General features: G+C 46.8%; 2 protein-coding genes across 2 annotated transcripts; one reads left to right on the plus strand and one right to left on the minus strand.

Moving 5' to 3' along the window:
* The first annotated feature begins 1,422 nt into the window (after positions 1 to 1,422).
* chid1 (chitinase domain containing 1) lies at positions 1,423 to 4,597 on the plus strand. The gene is given in 17 exon segments (XM_056599715.1): positions 1,423 to 1,428; positions 2,472 to 2,627; positions 2,783 to 2,810; positions 2,813 to 2,850; positions 2,852 to 2,893; positions 2,896 to 2,917; positions 3,042 to 3,086; positions 3,334 to 3,347; positions 3,349 to 3,441; positions 3,548 to 3,608; positions 3,718 to 3,776; positions 3,779 to 3,796; positions 3,900 to 3,980; positions 3,983 to 4,017; positions 4,118 to 4,133; positions 4,135 to 4,267; positions 4,554 to 4,597. Coding segments are annotated over 17 exon segments (891 nt in total).
* A 4,609-nt stretch (positions 4,598 to 9,206) lies between these two features.
* Positions 9,207 to 20,862, minus strand: LOC130388792 (CD151 antigen-like). Its single transcript, XM_056598322.1, has 8 exons — positions 20,646 to 20,862; positions 19,579 to 19,663; positions 18,914 to 19,105; positions 18,224 to 18,298; positions 17,497 to 17,601; positions 16,673 to 16,828; positions 16,501 to 16,587; positions 9,207 to 9,584 (listed from the first exon to the last, which is right to left on the minus strand). Exons 2-8 carry the CDS (start codon positions 19,660 to 19,662, stop codon positions 9,510 to 9,512), a joined length of 774 nt encoding a protein of 257 aa, XP_056454297.1. The 5' UTR covers position 19,663; positions 20,646 to 20,862; the 3' UTR covers positions 9,207 to 9,509.
* Positions 20,863 to 21,025: the final 163 nt, after the last annotated feature.

Here is a 21,025-nt window from a genome sequence, read left to right on the forward strand (position 1 = left end):
CCGGCCGTAACAGCCCCGTTGACCTGACTGGCTATCTTGTAGTTTTAGCAGGCACACTCCTTTGTTTGGAGGGTCCTTGAGATGAGCTGTTCTCCTGCCATACCCTGAGAGGAAGAAGACAAATGGGTATGCGTGGTTAATCATTGTTTTTTATGTGATGTTATCCAGTGAATTATATTCATGTAAATACCTGGTCTCCTTCGATTTCAGCTTCTCTCTCCTCCTTGCAGAAGCTCAAGCTGTCGTTGGACACAAACTGTTTCAATTTCCATATCCTATAGCTGCTAGATGACATTAACAAGGAACAACCAATAGTAGAAGATTAACTAAACCAAAACAGCACTAAAACGAGACTTGTGGCACTCAGTACAGTAAACCTCCCTTCAGTGACACCCACCCACCCAACCTCTGCTCTTCCAAACTGCACCCAAGGAGTGACAATAGTGCCTTGACACCCTTGACCACTCGGCTTCAATAGTTAAGCAAGCACTTAGCTACAGGGCCATGTCCTACATTACAATCCGTCAAATGCTTGAGCCTTATTTTAGAAAATAACAGCTAGCCAACACATTGAATAAACACCCACGTGTCCTTCATTGTAAGTTAAGCAAGCTCGTTAGATAGATAAATATAATAATGTGATAACAAGTGACAATATAGTTGTAACTACCTGCATCGACTGTCAACAGCGACCAATGAGATACTTCTCTTCCTTTTACTAGTCTAACGGTGCAATCCTATGCGGACGAGAAGCCACACCGCCATCTATCTGCCTACTGAGGACACACACACATACACACACACGATTAATTTTGTTGACGCGACGGAACCTTTATTTTGAAGGATATAGGATAGCCTGTACTTACTTTCCCTCGACGCTGTGTTCTCTCACCCCTCTCACCCCCTACGCTGTCAGTCCAGCTCAACAGAGCTAGCTCTATTAATTAGTTTACATGACTACATCATCTAATTAATCATTCACATGTTCACTAGAACAGCTAGGGAATCCCTCACAATGTTTTAACCTTCTGAAGCATGTCTGTGGTTTGCGTTTTAGGAGGACGTCAGCTTTCTGTTACGACCCAGGAAGAAAGCTTCCTGCGAAGGGCTGCCGACCCCGGTTTATTGATTTCTTTGCTGGTTTATTGAACTCTAAATGGAAACAAAATCACTTTTGCGTCTTTTTGTTGGCCCACTTGGAGTTGGTCGGTGCGTCAGTGGGACCCTTTCAAAAAAAGGACGCCAAGAAGGACGCACAAAGCTGAGGTGTGTGGAGGTGAGTACCTTGTTCATTATAGAGTCAGCGACCTACAAGTCTAGGGGTCATGATGATTGACCATGTAGATCACATGGTCAGGGCCCGACAGGTCTATGGTTTAAGGGGGGGGAATCTCTTGGCAACCTCACGATTCGATTCCGATCATGGAGGTCAACGATTTCTATTCTATTCTAAGCTGATGACTTTTATGATGCATCTCGATTTTTATGTAGTTCATTTCCATGCGTGATTTCAAAAATAATTATATATACCTCTGAGTTTGCTACTCAGAGTTTGCTAATCACCTTCCTACTCTTTTGTGATGATCATAAAATAAGACATCAACAGGTGAATTAACTTATCTCTATACTTTTATTAGAGAGAGCTTTTGTCGACAAATATTACTTTATCTTATGAACAATGCAATAATCAATGCAGCTTGCATTACAACACAATATGGAATTATGTAGTAGTATTCAGTTTTATTTTATTTTATTTCAAATTTTGCTAACCCTTTAAAGAAAAGATGCTCTTCAATTAGAAGAGCTTCTTGTGTCCTGGCTGTGAGTTTGCGTGCATGCTATGCGTAGGCTGCAATCGCAATCGTGTACCTAATGACAAATCAGATAGGCCATTACACTGAATATCAATTAATAATTTTAAATATACTAAAATTATCCCTCTGCTGGTTAACAGAATGTTGCAGCAGGCTACGCCAAATTACAAAATATAGTTTTTCTTTTATTTCGATTATTAATTGATCTGCATCGGAGACGGATCGGGCTTAGACTCCTTTTTCTCCTATGATGAGATATGTGATGCATCGAAGATCGATTATATTTCCCACCCCTAGGACCCTACACGTCTATGCTCAGGAAACTACAGGTCTATATTCTGCGACCCTTCAGGTCTATGCGTCAGGACCATAGTCTATGGTCAGGAGTCAGGACCCTACAAGTCTATGGTCGGGACCCTACAGGTCTATGTTCAGGACCATAGCGTCTATGCTGATGATGTTTCCAGATATGCCTTCCAGACATTCCATCATCGCATGCTGACAACAAAAAAGTGACATTTTTGCACACACAATAGGGAAACCTATTTCATTTGTTTTACCTATCTACGTACGTAGCACTTCCTGTTCTGACTTCCTTCGTACTCTCTATTGTGCTGCACATATTATCTTATCATATCTCATATTCTCTCCCGCCAGTCGTTCCCTGGCCTGAGGCTGTCTTGTTGGTCCGGGGCCTGCTTGGTCGTCAGACCCCCAGTGCGTAAGGACATTCGTGAGAGGACGCGAGAAGAGACCACTGCCTCTCACATCAACGCACCTTCCAGGGGACATGTCCTCGGATACATTACTCCTGTAGCGTCTTAACCACGGTCAGCTAGAAGTTGCATATTTTGTGCTATTATAATGTTTAATTCCTTTCTTAGAGATATTAACTATTGCTAATAGGGCCCTCCAATGCTGCCAACAGTTAATATGCAATATTCACTTGCACTCCCTGGTCTCCTCAGTGGAATTCCCATGGCCTATGAATAGTGAAGGTCTTGGCTCGAAGCTGAGCTCAGTGTCTCCAGTGTGGGCTTCAGGTTCGCAGGCGAGGAAAGAACAGCTATGACGTCACGACCGACTTCAAGACCATGATCCGGGTATGGAGATGGCATTGTAATTTAAAACTTTATGCCGATTCAGGGGCCTCCGTTTAAATATTTATCAATAGTATTTGGTTTTTGGTAAAAGCATCTCATAAAATAAAATTGTTCTCCCATATAGGCTGGGTCAAAGCTGTGATTAAGACCAACAGAAAAATCAGAATAGGTAAGTTAATGTTCTTCTTCTGAATAATGACAACCTAAACAATATGTCATTATTCGTTACACGTTGCTTTTGTTTGATTTGAGTTTTACCGATTTTTAAAGATTAGAAAAACATTTATTTATCCCAAAATGGGCAATTTCGTTCACAGTTCTACAGGTCTATATTCTGTACCCTCAGGTCTATGGTCAGGACCATAGGTCTATATTTTGTTCAAAGGTTTTAAGTGTAGATCCTCTTCCGTTCTCAGTGCCTCGGCTGCTGTCTTGACGGTTGGTCCTATAAGGACTACATGAATGTTCTGGAGAATGAAGATGAGATCGAGGAGCTGGCCAGTGAGCTAGTGGACGTTGCAACGGTAATGTATTTACTGGGCACGTTCCACAGCAGCTTGCATAATGTACGTGCATCCACCTGGCGTTCACTGTATTGGTGATGGCATCGTGCCGTGTTTTCATCAACAGACAGAGCACTTTCATGGTTTTACATTGGAGCTGTGGAGCCAGCTGGGAGGAACAGAAGAAGGTGAGCTCATCAGGACATAATGATTCCTGGTCGCCTTGCTGCCACAGGTTTTACCCTGGGTTCAAATTCAACTAGTCAAGTCTACTATGTTCTTGACCATTGCAGTGAGCCCTGGTCCACCTGATCAAACACGTCTGTGAGACTCTGAAGGCTAAAAGGTTGGACTGTTTCTCCTGGTCATCCCACCTGTTCCTGACCAGGTAACCCTGCAATGGGAATGTACCTAATGCAAATGATACAACACAAGGACTTCAGGCATCCTTTCTGACCTTGATAATAAAACATGTGCAGTATAACAGCTATGGCAAGCCAGGCATGTTTGGTAGAGAGGAGTTTGAGCAGTTGGCCTCCGTTGTGGATGGCATCAGCTTGCGATGACCTACGACTACTCTCAGCGCAGGATGAGTAGGTGCATAGCATGCTCTTGTGTCACATGTTATACACGACACAACCTGGCGCAACGTTAAACATGTATGACTGTTCTTGCTTTATTCACCCCCGCCGGCGAGCGCCCCGCTGCCCTGGTATGAAGGGGTGTGTTCTGCCGAGCTGGGCCCCCAGCCGCCAATGGAGACACAAGATTCTGATTGGGTCTCTTGAATCATGTACGCGTATGGACTTCTCAAGCCAGGAGCCAGATCCAGTCCTGGCAGAGGCAAGTAAGAAGAGCGCCATGGACCCTGATACACCTTATCAACTTGATGAATGGATATTGCCAAAATCCTTTCATTTTCATTCATTTTGTATTAATTATCTGCAGGGACATTGACGTTCCGCGAGAACAAAGGCCAAGCTTCTTTGTGAATTATTGCCGCGAGAGCATATACTTTATTACAAGTGGGGTGGCTAAAGAATACTAAATTGGGTGTAAGGTGAATGATATTGCTATGCTTAACATTCATCGGCACAATCACTAACTTTCTTTTCTTACTCATTTATTTTTAGGAACAACGGCGGTCAAGTGTAAAATGTACTACCCGACCCTGTAAGTAAGAACTCTTTAGATGCTTTTTTTTTTTGCCCAAAACATGTATGTTTATCAGTGTCAAACTTATAGGCCCGAAAATAACTTCTTTTTTCATTTATTTTCCAGTCAACTCTTCATGCGGCGACTCTTTGGCCACAGAACTGGGGGCAGCGAATTTCATGTGGAATTAGGACAAGGACTGGATTACTTTTATGCATCTCCTATAACGCTGGGAAAGGGACTGCCCTCTAGGTTTTATTAAGAAATTTCCCCATATGCACTTCCCAAACCTTCCATACCAAACGCAGTAATTGTTGCCCTCGACTCAAACCGATAACCGGAAACCGCCATCAAGAGTATATTGTGCTGCAGTTGACCTTGGGGTTGGCAGGTCGGTGTCATATTTTGAATAAATACATGGCAGTAACGGTTGTACTACTCAAAAGCATGGTACATAGTAGTACATTAAACCAACATTCAGGAAATCGGAGGTATCTAATTTAATTTATTTTTAATATATTGATTGGCAAGTCTCCAGATATAATGGCAGAGAAATCATTTCACGAATTGTATAATATGCTGTGCAATTCGTACACTTGTTAATAAGGTGCTTCGATTGCTTGGCCTACATGCAGGCTTCTGCTGAAATTAGTCCTGTGTGCCATCAGCTGAAGTCCTGAGAAACATCTTGGTTCATGACATGTATTTATTCCTATTCTAGTAATTTACCCATCCCTTTTGAATATATGTCTGGGTCCCTTTTGCACTTGACATTCAAAAGTCAATGACTTTATTTGTTCAATTATAAGAGACTCACATTTTTCTCCCAGGAAGTTTTCATTGACAAACACATTGATCCATTACATTTCAAAACATCTGTAAATAAAAAAGCAATGCACACATTACTAAAGCATTTATGTTGGGGTTCTACTTGCAGTCGAGAGCCAGATAAGATTATCACAGCGACTGAAGTGGACTGGACGTTCTGACCAGTTATTAAGTGTCTGTCTATGACGACATGCATGGCATCCGCTTGGCTTGCTAGAAACCAAAGAGATAAACACAATCAAGATTAAAGATTCAGAGTGGCAAAACATTCATATCTAATTCCTATAATGACTTTAAAATGTTTTATTTTCATTTATTTAGTTGATAGGGACAAGGTCATTGATTAACAGACAAGTTGCTTGCTGTAAATAAGCCAGTTAGCTGCAAATGCTAGTTTCCATCTGTTGTCCCTAGCCAGATCTTAAAAGTTGGGAGTAGCCTACCTGTACTATGAGCCACCACTGTCTTTTACAAAGTCCTCCACTATCAAGGGCAGCGTTGGCAAAGTCTGGGGATCCGCCCACCAGCTCAAACACTGATGGCCTTCAGGCAAACAATAATACAAGTATGTTATTAATAGAGTACATCAAGTGAAAACTGAAGGCTTCAATGAGTATGGGTATGAGGACGATATTTTCTCAGAGAGTTAATGACCAGACACACACCCCTGCTTAAACTGTAGCCCACTGAAGATCCACTGTTGTCCCTCAGGTTTTGGAGCAGCATTAAAGCAGACACGCCATATCCACTGCCCACACACTAGGCTCTGTGTACAGAGACAGGCTACTACTGGCCACACATTTCAACATTAAAGAAACTGATAGGCTAAAATAAAAATGAGGAGCACACTCACTCTGCCTGGGAGATGAAGTGTGTGAGATGCGGTGCAGAGCAGCACTGTTGCTGCCAGGTCATTCAGTGCCCCCGGGACAGTCTGGTATGAGGAGTCGGCTTGATAGCGGGCCCCTTAGAATGGATCATTAGCGACGTGATGTTGAACCAGGCAGAATATAGGCAAATGTACCATTTTTTAAAACGTAGCACAGTCCCACCATCTATAGATTCAAGTTTGGCTGGTGTTGCGTAAGGTTTCACACTGAAGTCCTGCACCCATCTGGCAGTGCTTTAATCGACTCCCACGAAGTCTATAGGCTTCCCCTACAATGCATACCACATGAGATTGAAAAATAAATAAAAATTGAAAAATGCTCCTCAGTAAAACCTAGGCTCGACTATGCGTTAACAATACAAGTTCAAAACACACAAACAAAAACAAATATTAGGCGTTACCCCGGGCGTGGCTGTCTGTAGGTTAAAGACAGAGCTGCGAGACTGAAGGACTGATTGAAGGACTTTGCTGTGACTCCTAAAAGAAGTACAACATAAACGATGACTTTGAGGGACAAGACAAAAAAAATGGGCAGCTGAGAAGCCGATCAATACAATGATTGATTGCTTATCAGTTGATATAGACACCTCGATTGGTGTCAGTTAATGGTTTATGGACGGCAATGAACTTAAAAGGTAAATGCTCATTTATTTAATGATCTTGTTGCACGTCCACTAGTTGGCTAACCACAGAAACCAGCTAACTCGGTGATCGACTACTCGACCTACCTTGAGGAGCAGCACTCGCCACTATTAAGCACGTAGGTTTTGAAGAACATGTCAATGAACGTGTTATGCAATAATTTCTTTCAATATGTTATCGTCGTAAATTCAGGGGATTTGAAAGCTTGATTCCGACCAACAGGCCGAACGGAAATCCGTCAGCAGCAGCCGATACCATCTGACTGCTCTACGCCAATAACAAGCTTCAAAATAAAAGTTCGAGGGCAGCACAAATACAAAATTCATACACGGTCAACCAAGCAGTTTCCAGCAGTGATCAGTAGGTGGCACTCTTCCTCTGGCCGAAAACATCAATCCCCGATGCCCCAGTAGAGTGACGGGGACACTGCTGTGGAAGATGCCGTCCTTCGGAGGAGACATTAAACTGAGGTCCTGACTCACTGAGGTCATAAAAGTAGTGGTGCCGAGATGATGCCTCATGAAACGTCAAAGCCTCGCAGCCAGATGAACCACCAAAGTGGTTCGACCCCGAAGCTTCAAATTAGTACGCTAGTAGGGACACTAGTGGCGAATGAAATTATGATGAAAGAGTTTCCTGTGAACCCAGCCCAAAATGTACAACATCTGAGAATTAAAGTCATTTCAGTGATACGTGTGAGGGTGCCGTTCATAAATATCTTCCGAGCTCATGGTAGAAAATAAATCATTTGACAAAGATTTTAAGTATTCATCCCGGGCAAAATAGAAGGTCTTATCAACTACCGTAGCCTACTAATAATTGTAATAATACAACTGCATGATGACTGAGAATGAGTGATTAATTCAATAGCCATTAAAGTGATCTTTGAACTGGGTTGTGTCTTCTTTTTGTAAGTGATGTGCATGTGCCAATTGTGAACCCATATTGCGGAGCAGCCCGAGATGAGGCCTCGAACGTCACACGCTACGTCATTTCGCCTATGTGAATCCTACTTGATACGGAGCTTTGGGGGGGGGGGGGGGGGGGGGGAGCCGAGGTAATCGACAGTGTCTAAAAACTGCCCAACCAGGCTCATTAATCTGCACCCTGTATAATTGTCTAATTCATTAATTCCCTCACTCTCCACCGCTGGTGTGTGGTGAGCGTTCTGGCGCTGATTGACATGTGTCACGTTAAAATTGTACCGGGGGCGAAAATTGTACCGGCCTACGTCATCGTTTGTTTACATCCTGACAACCTGACAACCTGCCCGGCAACAGACGACGCGATGCAGAAAACATGTTTCCAAACGACGAAATAACATAATACAGATAGCGGATCGCTATCTGTATTATGATAGATAGCGATAACACTTGTTTTTACTTTATATTTGTATTGTATTTAGTTGTTTAATCGAAACAATTAAAAAAATTGCCCGCGAAACGGGCGATCGCGTCAAATGACGCGTCAAATGACGTAGGAAGGTTCTTGAACATTCTAGACTATGAAACCTGCTTAAAACACTCAGTTTACTAGCTAAATTCGATTAAACAATTCAATACAATACAAATATAAAGTAAAAACAAGTGTTATCTAGCGATCCGTTATCTGTATTAGGTTTCAAGAACCCTCCTACGTAATTTGACGCGATCGCCCGTTTCACGGGCAAAACATTTGTCATTTGACGCGATCGCCCGTTTCGCGGCAGATTTTTTTTATTGTTTCGATTAAACAATTAAATACAATACAAATATAAAGTAAAAACAAGTGTTATCGCTATCTATCATAATACAGATAGCGATCCGCTATCTGTATTATGTTATTTCATCGTTTGGAAACATGTTTTCTGCATCGCGTCGTCTGTTGCCGGGCAGGTTGTCAGGATGTAAACAAACGATGACGTAGGCCGGTACAATTTTCGCCCCCGGTACAATTTTAACGTGACAGCTGTCGTGCATCACCCAAGTGGATGCTACACACTGGTGGTGGTTAGTGAGGTCCCCCCTTCACTGTAAGCGCTTTGAGTTTCCAGAAAAATAAAAGCGCTATATAAATTCACTGAATTATTATTATGATTGTTTCTTTAATTGTATTCATTATACTCGCACGCAGGCACATAATCACGCAAAAAAAAACACACACACACGCACGCACGCACGCACACACGCACACATACACACTTACACACACACACTCACATATATACATATACGTATACATATACATGTGTGTATATATATATATATATATATATATATATATATATATATGCATGTATATTTATGTATATATATATATAAACATAGTGCAAAAATGTCAGCCATATACTATTTTATTTTTGTCTGTAGAAAATAAACACAGATAAAATTTGGCGATCATTTGTCTGTCACCTTATAGGCCACAGAACATTTGAGATTAAACACAAAGCAACAAGGGAGCCATGTAATGTGCTATTGAGCTTTGCTCCTTCACAAATATACCATCATTGCAATGTCAAAAGATCGGCTTCACAACTTCATACAGTACATTAATGAATGAGATCATGTATTCCAATACACATCAATTCAACCACATATTAAAAACAACAGGCTGAATAACGATCTTCTTTCAGATTTTGATAAAGGCAGCAGGTCAACATCATCCCCAGCAGCTGAAAAATATTAAACATGCAAGACTTTTGTTAAATGGCACACAAGGGCAACCAGTGGCATTGCTTATCATCACAGCATGTTCTATTTCATCCTTACTGACCGCCAGAGGCGGTGCTTTAAGCACTGGATTTATCCGTCTCGCGCATGCGCAGTTCGAGTACCTAATATCAACAAAGTCACCTGTGACCCCTGATGAGCTCCGGACAGCCTATATCTTCCGGTGACATCAGAGGATCTGTTCCTTTCATCTTCTCGCTTCGCAGGTATCGTATCACCTTGCTAGCTTAAAGCTAATTGGATATTATTATCATTGATCGTTCGTTGCTGGTGGCCTTGCGACATATTGTCGGAGCCGTGAGCTGCTCACCCTCCAAAGGCCGCAACGGACCCGCCGAGCGGTTCGGATTGCGTGGAATGCATCTCCCTCGGCTGGATAAGCTTACTTTGTTATAATTTCGTTTCGGTGAAGGCAGTGTACCCGCTCCCTCTCCCGGCATTTGTACTGCGCTTATCATTTAATTTCTCCCGGCGTTTGTATTGCGCTTATCACTTAATTTTCAAGTTGTGTATCGTTGCTATTGGTGACGGCAGTGTGTGCGCTCCCACTCCTGGCTTAGGTACATTTAACCTCGGTGCCAACTCGGTTGTGCCCGCTTTGTGTAACTGGTGAAGGCAGTGTTTTCGCTCCCGCTCCCAGCATTTATAGTTATATTTAGCCTTGTAGTTAGTAGCAGTGCTCCCGCTGAGGCTAACTGTCTGGGCTGTTATCCCGCCAATATTTGTCGGTGAAGGCTGTGCTTTCGCTCCCTCTCCCGGCATTTATACTGCACTTATTATTATCTACGTTTCGTTCTGACCGCTACCCTCAACTGGTGAAGGCAGTGCTCTCGCTCCCGCTCCCAGCAGAGGTGTGACTGTAGTTGGTAGCAGCGTTCCCGCTGAGGCTAACTTGTCTGGGTCTTTTTTCTGTTTGTATATCCATTGGTGAAGGCTGTGTTTTCGCTCCCTCTCCCAGTGTCTATTGTTTTTCTTGCTTTATACAGTGTTATTTTTTCTGGTTGTCAACATGGTTGGCGACCACTCATGCTCGGCCTGCATGGCTCCTCTGCAGATTGAGGATGGCCATGATTTGTGTCCCTCATGCCTTGGCCTCGGGCATCTGAAGGAGGGTCTTTCAGATGACCCCTGCATGAACTGCACTTTTATGCCTCGGGCAGTTAGAGTTGCTAGATTAGCTGAGGTGGAACAACGGTTGGGCCTCGTTTCGTCCCCCGAACTGTTGCCCCCAGCCCAGCGACGTAATCCAGCCCAGGATGGTCGCTCCAAACGTCGGGCTGCGGTGACCGCAGGCCCCACTTCTAGGAAGAAGGTTAGGGAGTCCGGGCTTGCCTCCAAGGTAGGCCAATTGACGGCAGAGCTCGAAAGCATGAAGTGCCTCTTCCTAGCCTTTCAGGCTGGGACTGGTGCAGGGGGGCCAGGTGCTCTTGCTCCTCCGGCAGCCACCTTGGAGCCGGAGGAAGATGTGCTTTCTCTGGCAGCGTCGGCTGCCGAGTTTGCTGAATACGAGCCGGATGGGGTCCTACAGGACGCAGCCTCCCGTGCCTCTGCAGCGTGCTCCCGTCCTTCGACCCACAGCTCTACTAGTGCTTCTGAGGACAACTCAATGGGAGCCATCATTCGTATGGCCCTGGCCAGTCTGCAGCTAGACGTGCCACAAGCGCAGCCGGCTCCGGCTAGTACTTTCTTCAGGCGTGGCCCAGCCCCCGCCAGCTTTACCGTGCCTCCATCGGAGGAGTATCTGAGGGAATTGCATGCATGCTGGAGGGATCCTAGAGCCCACTCTCATGCAACATCCGACGGTCGGTCACTGGCAGCCATGCAGGATGCACCCAAGTTCGGCTTGGACCGCATGCCAGCAGTTGAGCCAACCATAGCCGCTCTAATTGTCTCACCTGATGAGGCTCTAAGACCGGATGCGAGGTGTCCTCGTCCCCAGTGTCGGGTTACGGATGACTTGCTCCCCAAAGCCTATGACGCAGCGGCACGCATGGGACGCATAGGCAATTCTATGTCCCACCTGATGCTCGCTCTGTCAGCATCCCTGCAGGAGGTTGCAGTGGGTGCTCCGGCCCACGATTTCAGTGACGCTTCTTTGCAGGCGTTCGCACTGATGTCCAGAGAGTTGGGGCGGGTGATGTCCACTCTCGTCCAGGCTCGCCGCCAGGTTTGGTTGGCACAGTCTCCTCTTACTGAGGCGTGCAGGAGAACCCTCCACAGTGTTCCAGTTGAACCTGGGGAGCTGTTTGGCTCTGCAGCTCTAGAGGCGCTTGAGCGAACAGTCCAGGCCAGGAAGACTCGCGAGCATCTATCTGTGCTTCAAAGGAGTGTGCCTCCTCCTAGCAGGCCTAGAGGTTCTTCAGCTGCCCCACAGCGTAGCTATCACCCACAGGCTCACCCCAGTGGCTACCTTAGGTCTCAGCGCCCACGTCCACAGCCTGCTCAGCAGCAGGCACAGGCCTTTCGGGCCCCTGAGCGGCTGCCCTCGGGGCAGCCTCAGGTCCCATATGCTGCCCGTCGTTCCCCCAGGACCTTTAGAGGTCGGGGGACCCGGCGCTGAGGGTCAGGGGCCGGTCGTCGGATGTTTTTCCCAGCAGCAACTCAGCTATTGGGCTGCTTCCACCAGGGACCCGTGGGTGCTTTCCACCTTGACCCATGGGTACAAACTTCAGTTCCGACGCCGGCCCCCAGCCTATGGCCGGGTCAAGATGACCATCATACACGACCCGGCCAAAGCCCAAGCCCTCGCCCAGGAGCTTTCCGCCCTCCTGGACAAGGGTGCCATCGAGCCAGTAGATCCCCGGTTGCAACCCGGGGGGTTCTACTCGACTTATTTTCTGGTAGCAAAGAAAGACGGCGGACTGCGTCCTATCCTCGACTTGAGGGGCCTAAACAGGTTCCTGAAGATCCTGAGGTTCCACATGCTGAGCACCGCAGAGGTTCTGCGTACTGTTGCCAGGGGGGAGTGGTTTACATTAGTAGACCTGAAGGATGCCTACTTTCACGTTCCCATAGCACCGCACCACAGACAGTTTCTGCGGTTTGCTTTCCAGGGGCGTCGTTTTCAGTTCAGGGTGCTCCCGTTTGGCCTCTCCCTTTCCCCACGGGTGTTCACCAGGTGTGTGGCAGCAGCCCTCTCACCCCTACAGTCACGGGGCATGAAGATTCTGCCATATCTGGACGACTGGCTCATCTGTGCACCATCCCAGTCTCAGGTGGCCCTGGACACGACACTTCTTCTCTCCCATGTGGCCCGTCTGGGTCTCCGGGTGAATCTCACGAAGAGTTGCCTGGTGCCATCGCAGAGCATAGTCTTTCTCGGTGTGTCTCTCGACGCAGTCGCCATGAAGGCCTGTCCGTCGCCACAGCGGGTGGACGGCATCCTCCGCCTCCTTCTCCTGTTTCGGGAAGGCAGGCTGTTGCGCTATGTGGAGTTTTTGCGCCTCTTAGGGAAACTGACGGCTGCCGCTACAGTGGTTCCTCTAGGACTGCTGTCGCTACGCCCCCTCCAGAGGTGGCTGCACAGCTTTCATCTGGATGTCAGGTGGCATCGGCACAGGGGACTCAAGGTGTCACGCTGCTGCCTACTTGCTCTGGCTCCGTGGAGGGAAAGATCGTTTCTTCTCCAGGGCATGCCCATGGGTTCCATTGCATCCCGTCGGGAAACCGTCACAACAGATGCCTCCCTCTCGGGGTGGGGTGCTGTGTGGCAGAACCGGACAGCTCAGGGGCTGTGGCCCGTTCAGGTCCGCTCAGAGCATATCAATGTTCTGGAGCTGCGGGCTGTGCACAGGGCACTGCAGTCATTTCTTCCCTTCCTGGGCGGCCGGCATGTGCTCATGCGGTCGGACAATGTCTCTGCCGTCTCTCACATAAACCACCAGGGAGGCACCAGGTCTGCACGGCTGTTGCAGGCATCCCGGGACCTCCTGTTGTGGGCAGCACCACGCCTGGCCAGCCTGAGAGCAATGTATTTGCCTGGGGTACAGAATCAGGCTGCAGACTCACTCTCCCGTTGCAAGCCGCCGCCGGGGGAGTGGCGGCTTCATCCGGAGGTTATCCTCAACATCTGGGACGTCTTCGGCAGGGCAGAGGTGGATCTCTTTGCCACAAAGGAGTCGACCCATTGCCCCCTGTGGTTCTCCTGGACAGAGGAGAGCAGCCCTCTGGGTCAGGATGCTCTCGCCCACGATTGGCCAGAGGGTCCCCCTCTATGCCTTTCCACCAATCCCTCTGATTTTTCCGACGCTACAGAGGGTCCTCCAGCAGGGTCACAGACTGCTGTTGGTAGCCCCCTTCTGGCCAGGGAGAACATGGTTTCCACTGCTGCGCAGGCTCTGCAGCAGTTCACCACAGCGCCTTCCCGACAGGAAGGATCTCCTGTCACAGTTACAGGGCAAGATCTGGCATCCCGACCCTCGTTGCCTACAGCTATGGGTCTGGCCGTTGCAGGGCCCAACCCGCTGCTGACGGAGTGCTCAGACGGTGTCTGCAATACCATACTGAACGCCAGGGCGCCTTCTACCCGGGCGCAGTATGAGAATAGGTGGCAGCTATTTACGGCATGGTGTTCAGACAGGGCTGAGGACCCTGTTTATTGTTCAGTTCCAATGATTTTGGAGTTCCTCCAGTCACTCCTGGATGGCGGCCGGGCCCCAGCTACTCTGAGGGTATACGTGGCAGCCATCTCCTCGAGACATGCTCGGGTAGACAATGACACAGTGGGGGGCTACAGATTGGTGTCCCTTTTTTTGAAGGGGGCGTTGCGGTTACGACCCCCACGAGCACAGCGTGCCCCAGCATGGGATCTGCACCTGGTGCTCAATGCCTTATGCTTGCCTCCTTTTGAACCCCTGGCTCAGGTGGAGCTGAAGTGGATCTCCACTAAGACTGCCTTTCTCCTCGCCATCGCGTCAGCGAAGCGCGTCGGGGAGCTTCATGCTCTGTCCGTGAGTGACTCATGTCTGAGGTGGAACTCGGATGGCTCAGGGGTTACCCTGTGGCCGAATCCAGCTTTCCTCCCGAAGGTTCTGTCATCATCGAACCTCAACCGACCTGTCCGCCTGGCACAATTTGTCGCCTCGGAAGGGGAGGACAGGTTCAAACTGCTGTGTCCTGTGCGAGCTCTGAGAGCGTACGTAGCTGCGACCGCCCTCTGGGTCAGGATGCTCTCGCCCACGATTGGCCAGAGGGTCCCCTCTATGCCTTTCCACCAATCCCTCTGATTTTTCCGACGCTACAGAGGGTCCTCCAGCAGGGTCACAGACTGCTGTTGGTAGCCCCCTTCTGGCCAGGGAGAACATGGTTTCCACTGCTGCGCAGGCTCTGCAGCAGTTCACCACAGCGCCTTCCCGACAGGAAGGATCTCCTGTCACAGTTACAGGGCAAGATCTGGCATCCCGACCCTCGTTGCCTACAGCTATGGGTCTGGCCGTTGCAGGGCCCAACCCGCTGCTGACGGAGTGCTCAGACGGTGTCTGCAATACCATACTGAACGCCAGGGCGCCTTCTACCCGGGCGCAGTATGAGAATAGGTGGCAGCTATTTACGGCATGGTGTTCAGACAGGGCTGAGGACCCTGTTTATTGTTCAGTTCCAATGATTTTGGAGTTCCTCCAGTCACTCCTGGATGGCGGCCGGGCCCCAGCTACTCTGAGGGTATACGTGGCAGCCATCTCCTCGAGACATGCTCGGGTAGACAATGACACAGTGGGGGGCTACAGATTGGTGTCCCTTTTTTTGAAGGGGGCGTTGCGGTTACGACCCCCACGAGCACAGCGTGCCCCAGCATGGGATCTGCACCTGGTGCTCAATGCCTTATGCTTGCCTCCTTTTGAACCCCTGGCTCAGGTGGAGCTGAAGTGGATCTCCACTAAGACTGCCTTTCTCCTCGCCATCGCGTCAGCGAAGCGCGTCGGGGAGCTTCATGCTCTGTCCGTGAGTGACTCATGTCTGAGGTGGAACTCGGATGGCTCAGGGGTTACCCTGTGGCCGAATCCAGCTTTCCTCCCGAAGGTTCTGTCATCATCGAACCTCAACCGACCTGTCCGCCTGGCACAATTTGTCGCCTCGGAAGGGGAGGACAGGTTCAAACTGCTGTGTCCTGTGCGAGCTCTGAGAGCGTACGTAGCTGCGACCGCAGGCATTAGACGCTCGGACCAGCTCTTACTCTGCTATGGTGGTCCTAGGAGGGGCTGTGCTCTCTCCAAGCAGCGGTTGTCTCATTGGGTTGTGGACGTCATCACCCATGCCTATAAAGGAGGTGGTCACCCCCTGCCATCCGGGGTCAGGTGCCACTCTACCAGGGCTGTCTCAACGTCATGGGCTGCCCTGCGGGGCGTGCCCCTGGAAGACATCTGTGATGCAGCATCATGGACATCACCATGTACCTTCTCCAGGTTCTACCGGGTGAACGTTGCCACTCCCCATCCGTTGGCCGTGGTCCTGTTGCCCGACTCTGCTGTTCCCTCTCAATGAGGTAGGTGTTGGAGTTCCTCGTGACCTTGTTGGTATGAGCCATCCAGTGCTTAAAGCACCGCCTCTGGCGGTCAGTAAGGATGAAATAGAACGATAGTTACGTATGTAACTACGGTTCTATGAATCCTGGATGACCGCCAGAGCGCTCTGTCACTCAGAATCCTTGTGTACTCGCGAGAAGATTCTGCAGGAACAGATCCTCTGATGTCACCGGAAGATATAGGCTGTCCGGAGCTCATCAGGGGTCACAGGTGACTTTGTTGATATTAGGTACTCGAACTGCGCATGCGCGAGACGGATAAATCCAGTGCTTAAAGCACCGCCTCTGGCGGTCATCCAGGATTCATAGAACCGTAGTTACATACGTAACTATCGTTTTACCTGAAGAAAGGCAATGCCGATTCCCACTGCACCTAGGATAAGCAGCTGACTCATAATGAATTCCTCCAACCGACCGATGCAGCCTCCCTGAGTAACGGCATGGGGTTAAAACAAAACTTGAACTCACTATATTAATCCCATAATAATCGTTAGGTTGAGTGGGGAAACTGACCTCTAGCTTGTAGATGTTGGACGGGTGGTCTCTCTGGCCACAGAAGTCCCTGGGAGTCTTACAGCAGCTGTCCGGCACCATCATAGCATTTTGTGAGGTTAGGATCCAAATACTGTCAGCCCAGTCCAGGGAGCTGTCGCTGCCACAGCACTTAAACTGGGACACAGAGGCACACAGCAGGAGTTAAACATGCACCTCGGACCAACTGAATATTGTTGAAAATTAACACATTTCCACTCCCTCCTAGTATTCATCCAGATGTTCTTGGTGGTTTGTGCATGTTCACTTGAAATGTCTCTGCTATCCGAACACAAAGGACCCTTTGTGATAATAAGGCCAAAGTAGGGTTTGAGGCAAATTGTCCTTGCATAAAATATGTTTCTCTGCTACTTGTAGTCTACACAGTGGGACTAGCAATCTTTTTTAAGGCTTCTGTTTTGTTGTAGAAAATACAAATGCCATTCAACTGTAAGTGATGAGGAGCAAACGTCTGTGCGAATCATCATAAAGCATGTGTTGTTCTGGTAGTCTTTGATCAACTGACCCTTTCACTAATCTCTTCGCACACAGACACACCAAGCCCTTTGAGACTGTACCGATAATTAAGGGCTATACAAAGAAAATTGTATTGAATCGAACCAACCAAATAGAAAATGTCAATAATAAACAAACAATAATAATGCGAAAATAACGATACCCTAACTACTACATAATATGTGGAAGGATGGATAATCCAGCTGTAGCCTGCCTATTCCTATATGTATAACCTAGGATCCCTGGCCTACATCATTAGCATAGCATAGCATTTCTCCCCCATCAGATACCTCCTGCTGGAGCTTGTCCACGGCCTGGGTGACTCCTTCCTCCCCCAGCTGCTTGTACTTATGCTGCATGGTCCACCTCAGGTTCTGCCTGAGCTCATGGTCCAGCTGTGGTACAGGAGCACAGCGAGGGTGAGCTACAAGGGTCTGTCACCTGCAAGGGTCTGGGTTTCTTTAAGACAACCTCCCCTGTTTGTAAATATATCACACGGTCAAGTTACTTTCCACCGCTGTAACATTCCACTATAACCTCCATGGCAACCACTGGGGGCTAAGAATACACAGAAAAATGGGGCATGGGTTCCGCAAACTCTCTGACCTTAGGATTCCTAAACTAAAAGCCTAATATTGTTTAATTCGGTGGGAGGGGGGGAGAAAATATGATCCTAGCTAATAACATGAATGGAAAGGTAGGAAGAAAAAGAGGTGTAAAAGATACGCATACGGAGGACTTAACTGGAGATGGAACAGGCAGAGATAAAAAGGAGTTTAGATAACACAGAAAACAGACCGTAAGCAAATATGGTATACAAAGACACACAAAGTGAAACATTATGGAGGGAGAAAGTGAGTTTGAGTTGTTATATGTCCTGGGATGACAAGAAAAGGAACATAAATAAAGATGATGATAACTATGTTATAAATATACTGCTGCATGACCATTGATCTATGGGACTAGTATCTACCACTGCAACTATTGACTGTACAACGTTTTTCTATTGAAAATCACCTTTTGGTAGTTCATGTAGGCCATCACACCAGCAATGATTTCCAGCAGGAAAATACAAAATAACAGGATGAAATACTGTGGAAGAGAGAGACATAAAATTGGGATAACAGACAGGACAGAGGAAGCAAGTGAATAACAATAGATAATAATTGGAATGGACACTATGGTATTAGTAATGTTTCAGTAGACTTGCATGTGACATTAAATAGACAGAAAATTGTACAACTTTAATGCTGGTATAATGTAAGGTAGTATCTTATATCATAAATGTTTTCCTATGCAGTATGCTGTACTCTTCTCTCTCCCCATGATATTTTGACCAGCCAGCCACATTTGATGCCTCTCATACCACTAGCATGAGTCATGGGCTAAATCTAAACTCTTAAAGAAACACTCTGCATGCATGTCTGTTGTATCTGACACATGTATTTCTGACATAAGGAGATGCATATACATGCAGGACAGGGTGCAAGGCTCTGGTTGCAACTAGAAAAGAAAAAGGTCACCCAGGTTGAACCCTTAATATATATGCACTCAAACAAAAGGTGTTTGGATTTGGTCCAAACACTGAAACACTGAGTTCTGGAAGCATTAATCGTAACAGAAGTTGGCACGTTGCATTAGTATGTTGTGCTGTATTCGGTATTGTATAGGATTGTGATGGTAGGAATGGATGGTAATGAGCATCACCACAATGAGAAGATTTCTCATCTCCCTCAGCGTGGCACAGCACCCGATCAGTCCCGTCACCACCACGATGATCCCCGTGGCGATGAGGATGTATGCCGAGGCGGAGTAAAAGGTTGAGTTCAGTAAACTGATGTAATCGCTCTTCTCCGCCACGGTCCAAATTCCAACTGCCAAAACAGTTCCACCTGCCACCTGAGAGCACACACACACACACACACACACACACACACACACACACACACACACACACACACACACACACACACACACACACACACACACACACACACACACACACACACACACACACACAATCAGTTGTGGTACCTTCTCAATTCAAAACAGATGTTCCTATGAAGAATGTAGCACATCATTAACGAGCGGTTTCTTGATACCACAGACCACAGTTGCTCAAGAAAACCTAGAGACTGTTGGTCTCCCTTGGAAACACTGAAAAGTAGGTGCGTTGGCAACAATAATAAACAAGGTCTACATAACAACATAACACAATGAATACATGGGAGTAAAGTTGAATGGGAAAAGCAGTTCAAATAAGAAGTGTATGAATGGCTTATGGAACATCGGATATGGATCTCTTTATAGCCGTCCGTGTAGCTGCATTAAAAACACCTACACAACTGAAAGCTCACACCCAATGGACTTACCCAGAACAGAACATTAAACAAGAAAAGGAGATATTTCAGACATATCGTTCCGCAGGTATTCTTTCTCTTATACCTTGCCTCCATTCTGAAAAGACAAAAAGGGAAGCATTTACACATGGCAAAAAGGCATTATGGCAAACCACACAGGGCCAAGCACTAGATTACAGACCGAGAGTGCAGAGCAGTCAACAGTATAAACGAACGCAGATGGAAATGGAATGCCCTACACTCCTGCAGCATGCCATATCTCCTAACACTGCTGCAGTGAAGGCTGCCTGACATGACACGATCTCCCTGCCTGATGTGAAGATTATACCATAAGCAGTTTTCATTATTTAGACTGTAAATAATTGAGCCTGCACACATTGGTTATTAAAGCTAAGATTAAAGCTAAGGCTAAGAAGGTATGCCCTTATAGTTGGAAATAGGATTGTATGTGCTGTGCGCATTTATTTAGTGCCTCTTCAACATAAAATACTATTCTTAGTAATATTATGTACCCATCAGACAAACACAAACAAAGGCTACCATCCAAATACCACACCTTGGCATTCAATGAGGAAAGCCCACTAATGAAATAAAATACATTGTGGGGGTAAAGTACTTAGCTTGTCTCAGATGTCTGAGAGGAGAGTTATAAATGTCTTCGATCCCAGTAACACCACATTTCATACATCCTGTCTACTGACTACATGGGAGAGCATATGATTTCTTAAACATTTGTATATGATAAGTTATTTTTCTTTCTAATCTTTTATTTTTTATACAAATAGAATAGACCCTTGAATAGACACCATGTGCTGTTACACATCAAGTGACAATAAAAAACAGTGTTTAAAGATTACAATGAGAAATCAAGTAAATCTATTATTGTAAAATATATATAAAATCCCAAACAGCTAATTAAAGTCTGTATTTTATGGTTCATACTCCGCAGCAGCATATAAAGAAAAGCATTTTTACTTTCTTTTTTTGTCTAGAACCAGTAGCAATAGTTATTTTTAGACCATTGTGTCAGTGGAAAGAATTAGTCATTTTCCTGTCCCCTATTTTTCAGAGGGTCCTACCTGCTTTTCGATGCAAACAAAACTTGAAGAATGAAAGTTTGTTAGAAAGTTTGTGAGTTTGTCTTCAAACTTGCTGGTATTCCAAAACCCAATCCCAACGGTGAAGGTTTGACGTTCGGAGGAAGAGTGGAAGTTTCTAGCTGGAGCACTGGCCCGGGTCTACTGGGCGGGTGAGCGTCTGTTTTCCTACTAGCGGACCAGTGAATGGGTTGGATATAGCAACAGCCCCAGATGTCACAAGAGCAGGGCTGCCTCCAGCTGGTGGTTTCCGGGCATGGATCGTGGGTGACGCACAGAGAAATAAATGTATTATGTGTAGTAATCTGTATGTAGTTATCTGCTACATCTTATTAATGAAGACAACATCCTTTTGCAGACAC

The sequence above is a fragment of the Gadus chalcogrammus genome, chromosome 9 (genome assembly GCF_026213295.1).
Source record: "Gadus chalcogrammus isolate NIFS_2021 chromosome 9, NIFS_Gcha_1.0, whole genome shotgun sequence".
NCBI classification, from domain to species: domain Eukaryota; kingdom Metazoa; phylum Chordata; class Actinopteri; order Gadiformes; family Gadidae; genus Gadus; species Gadus chalcogrammus.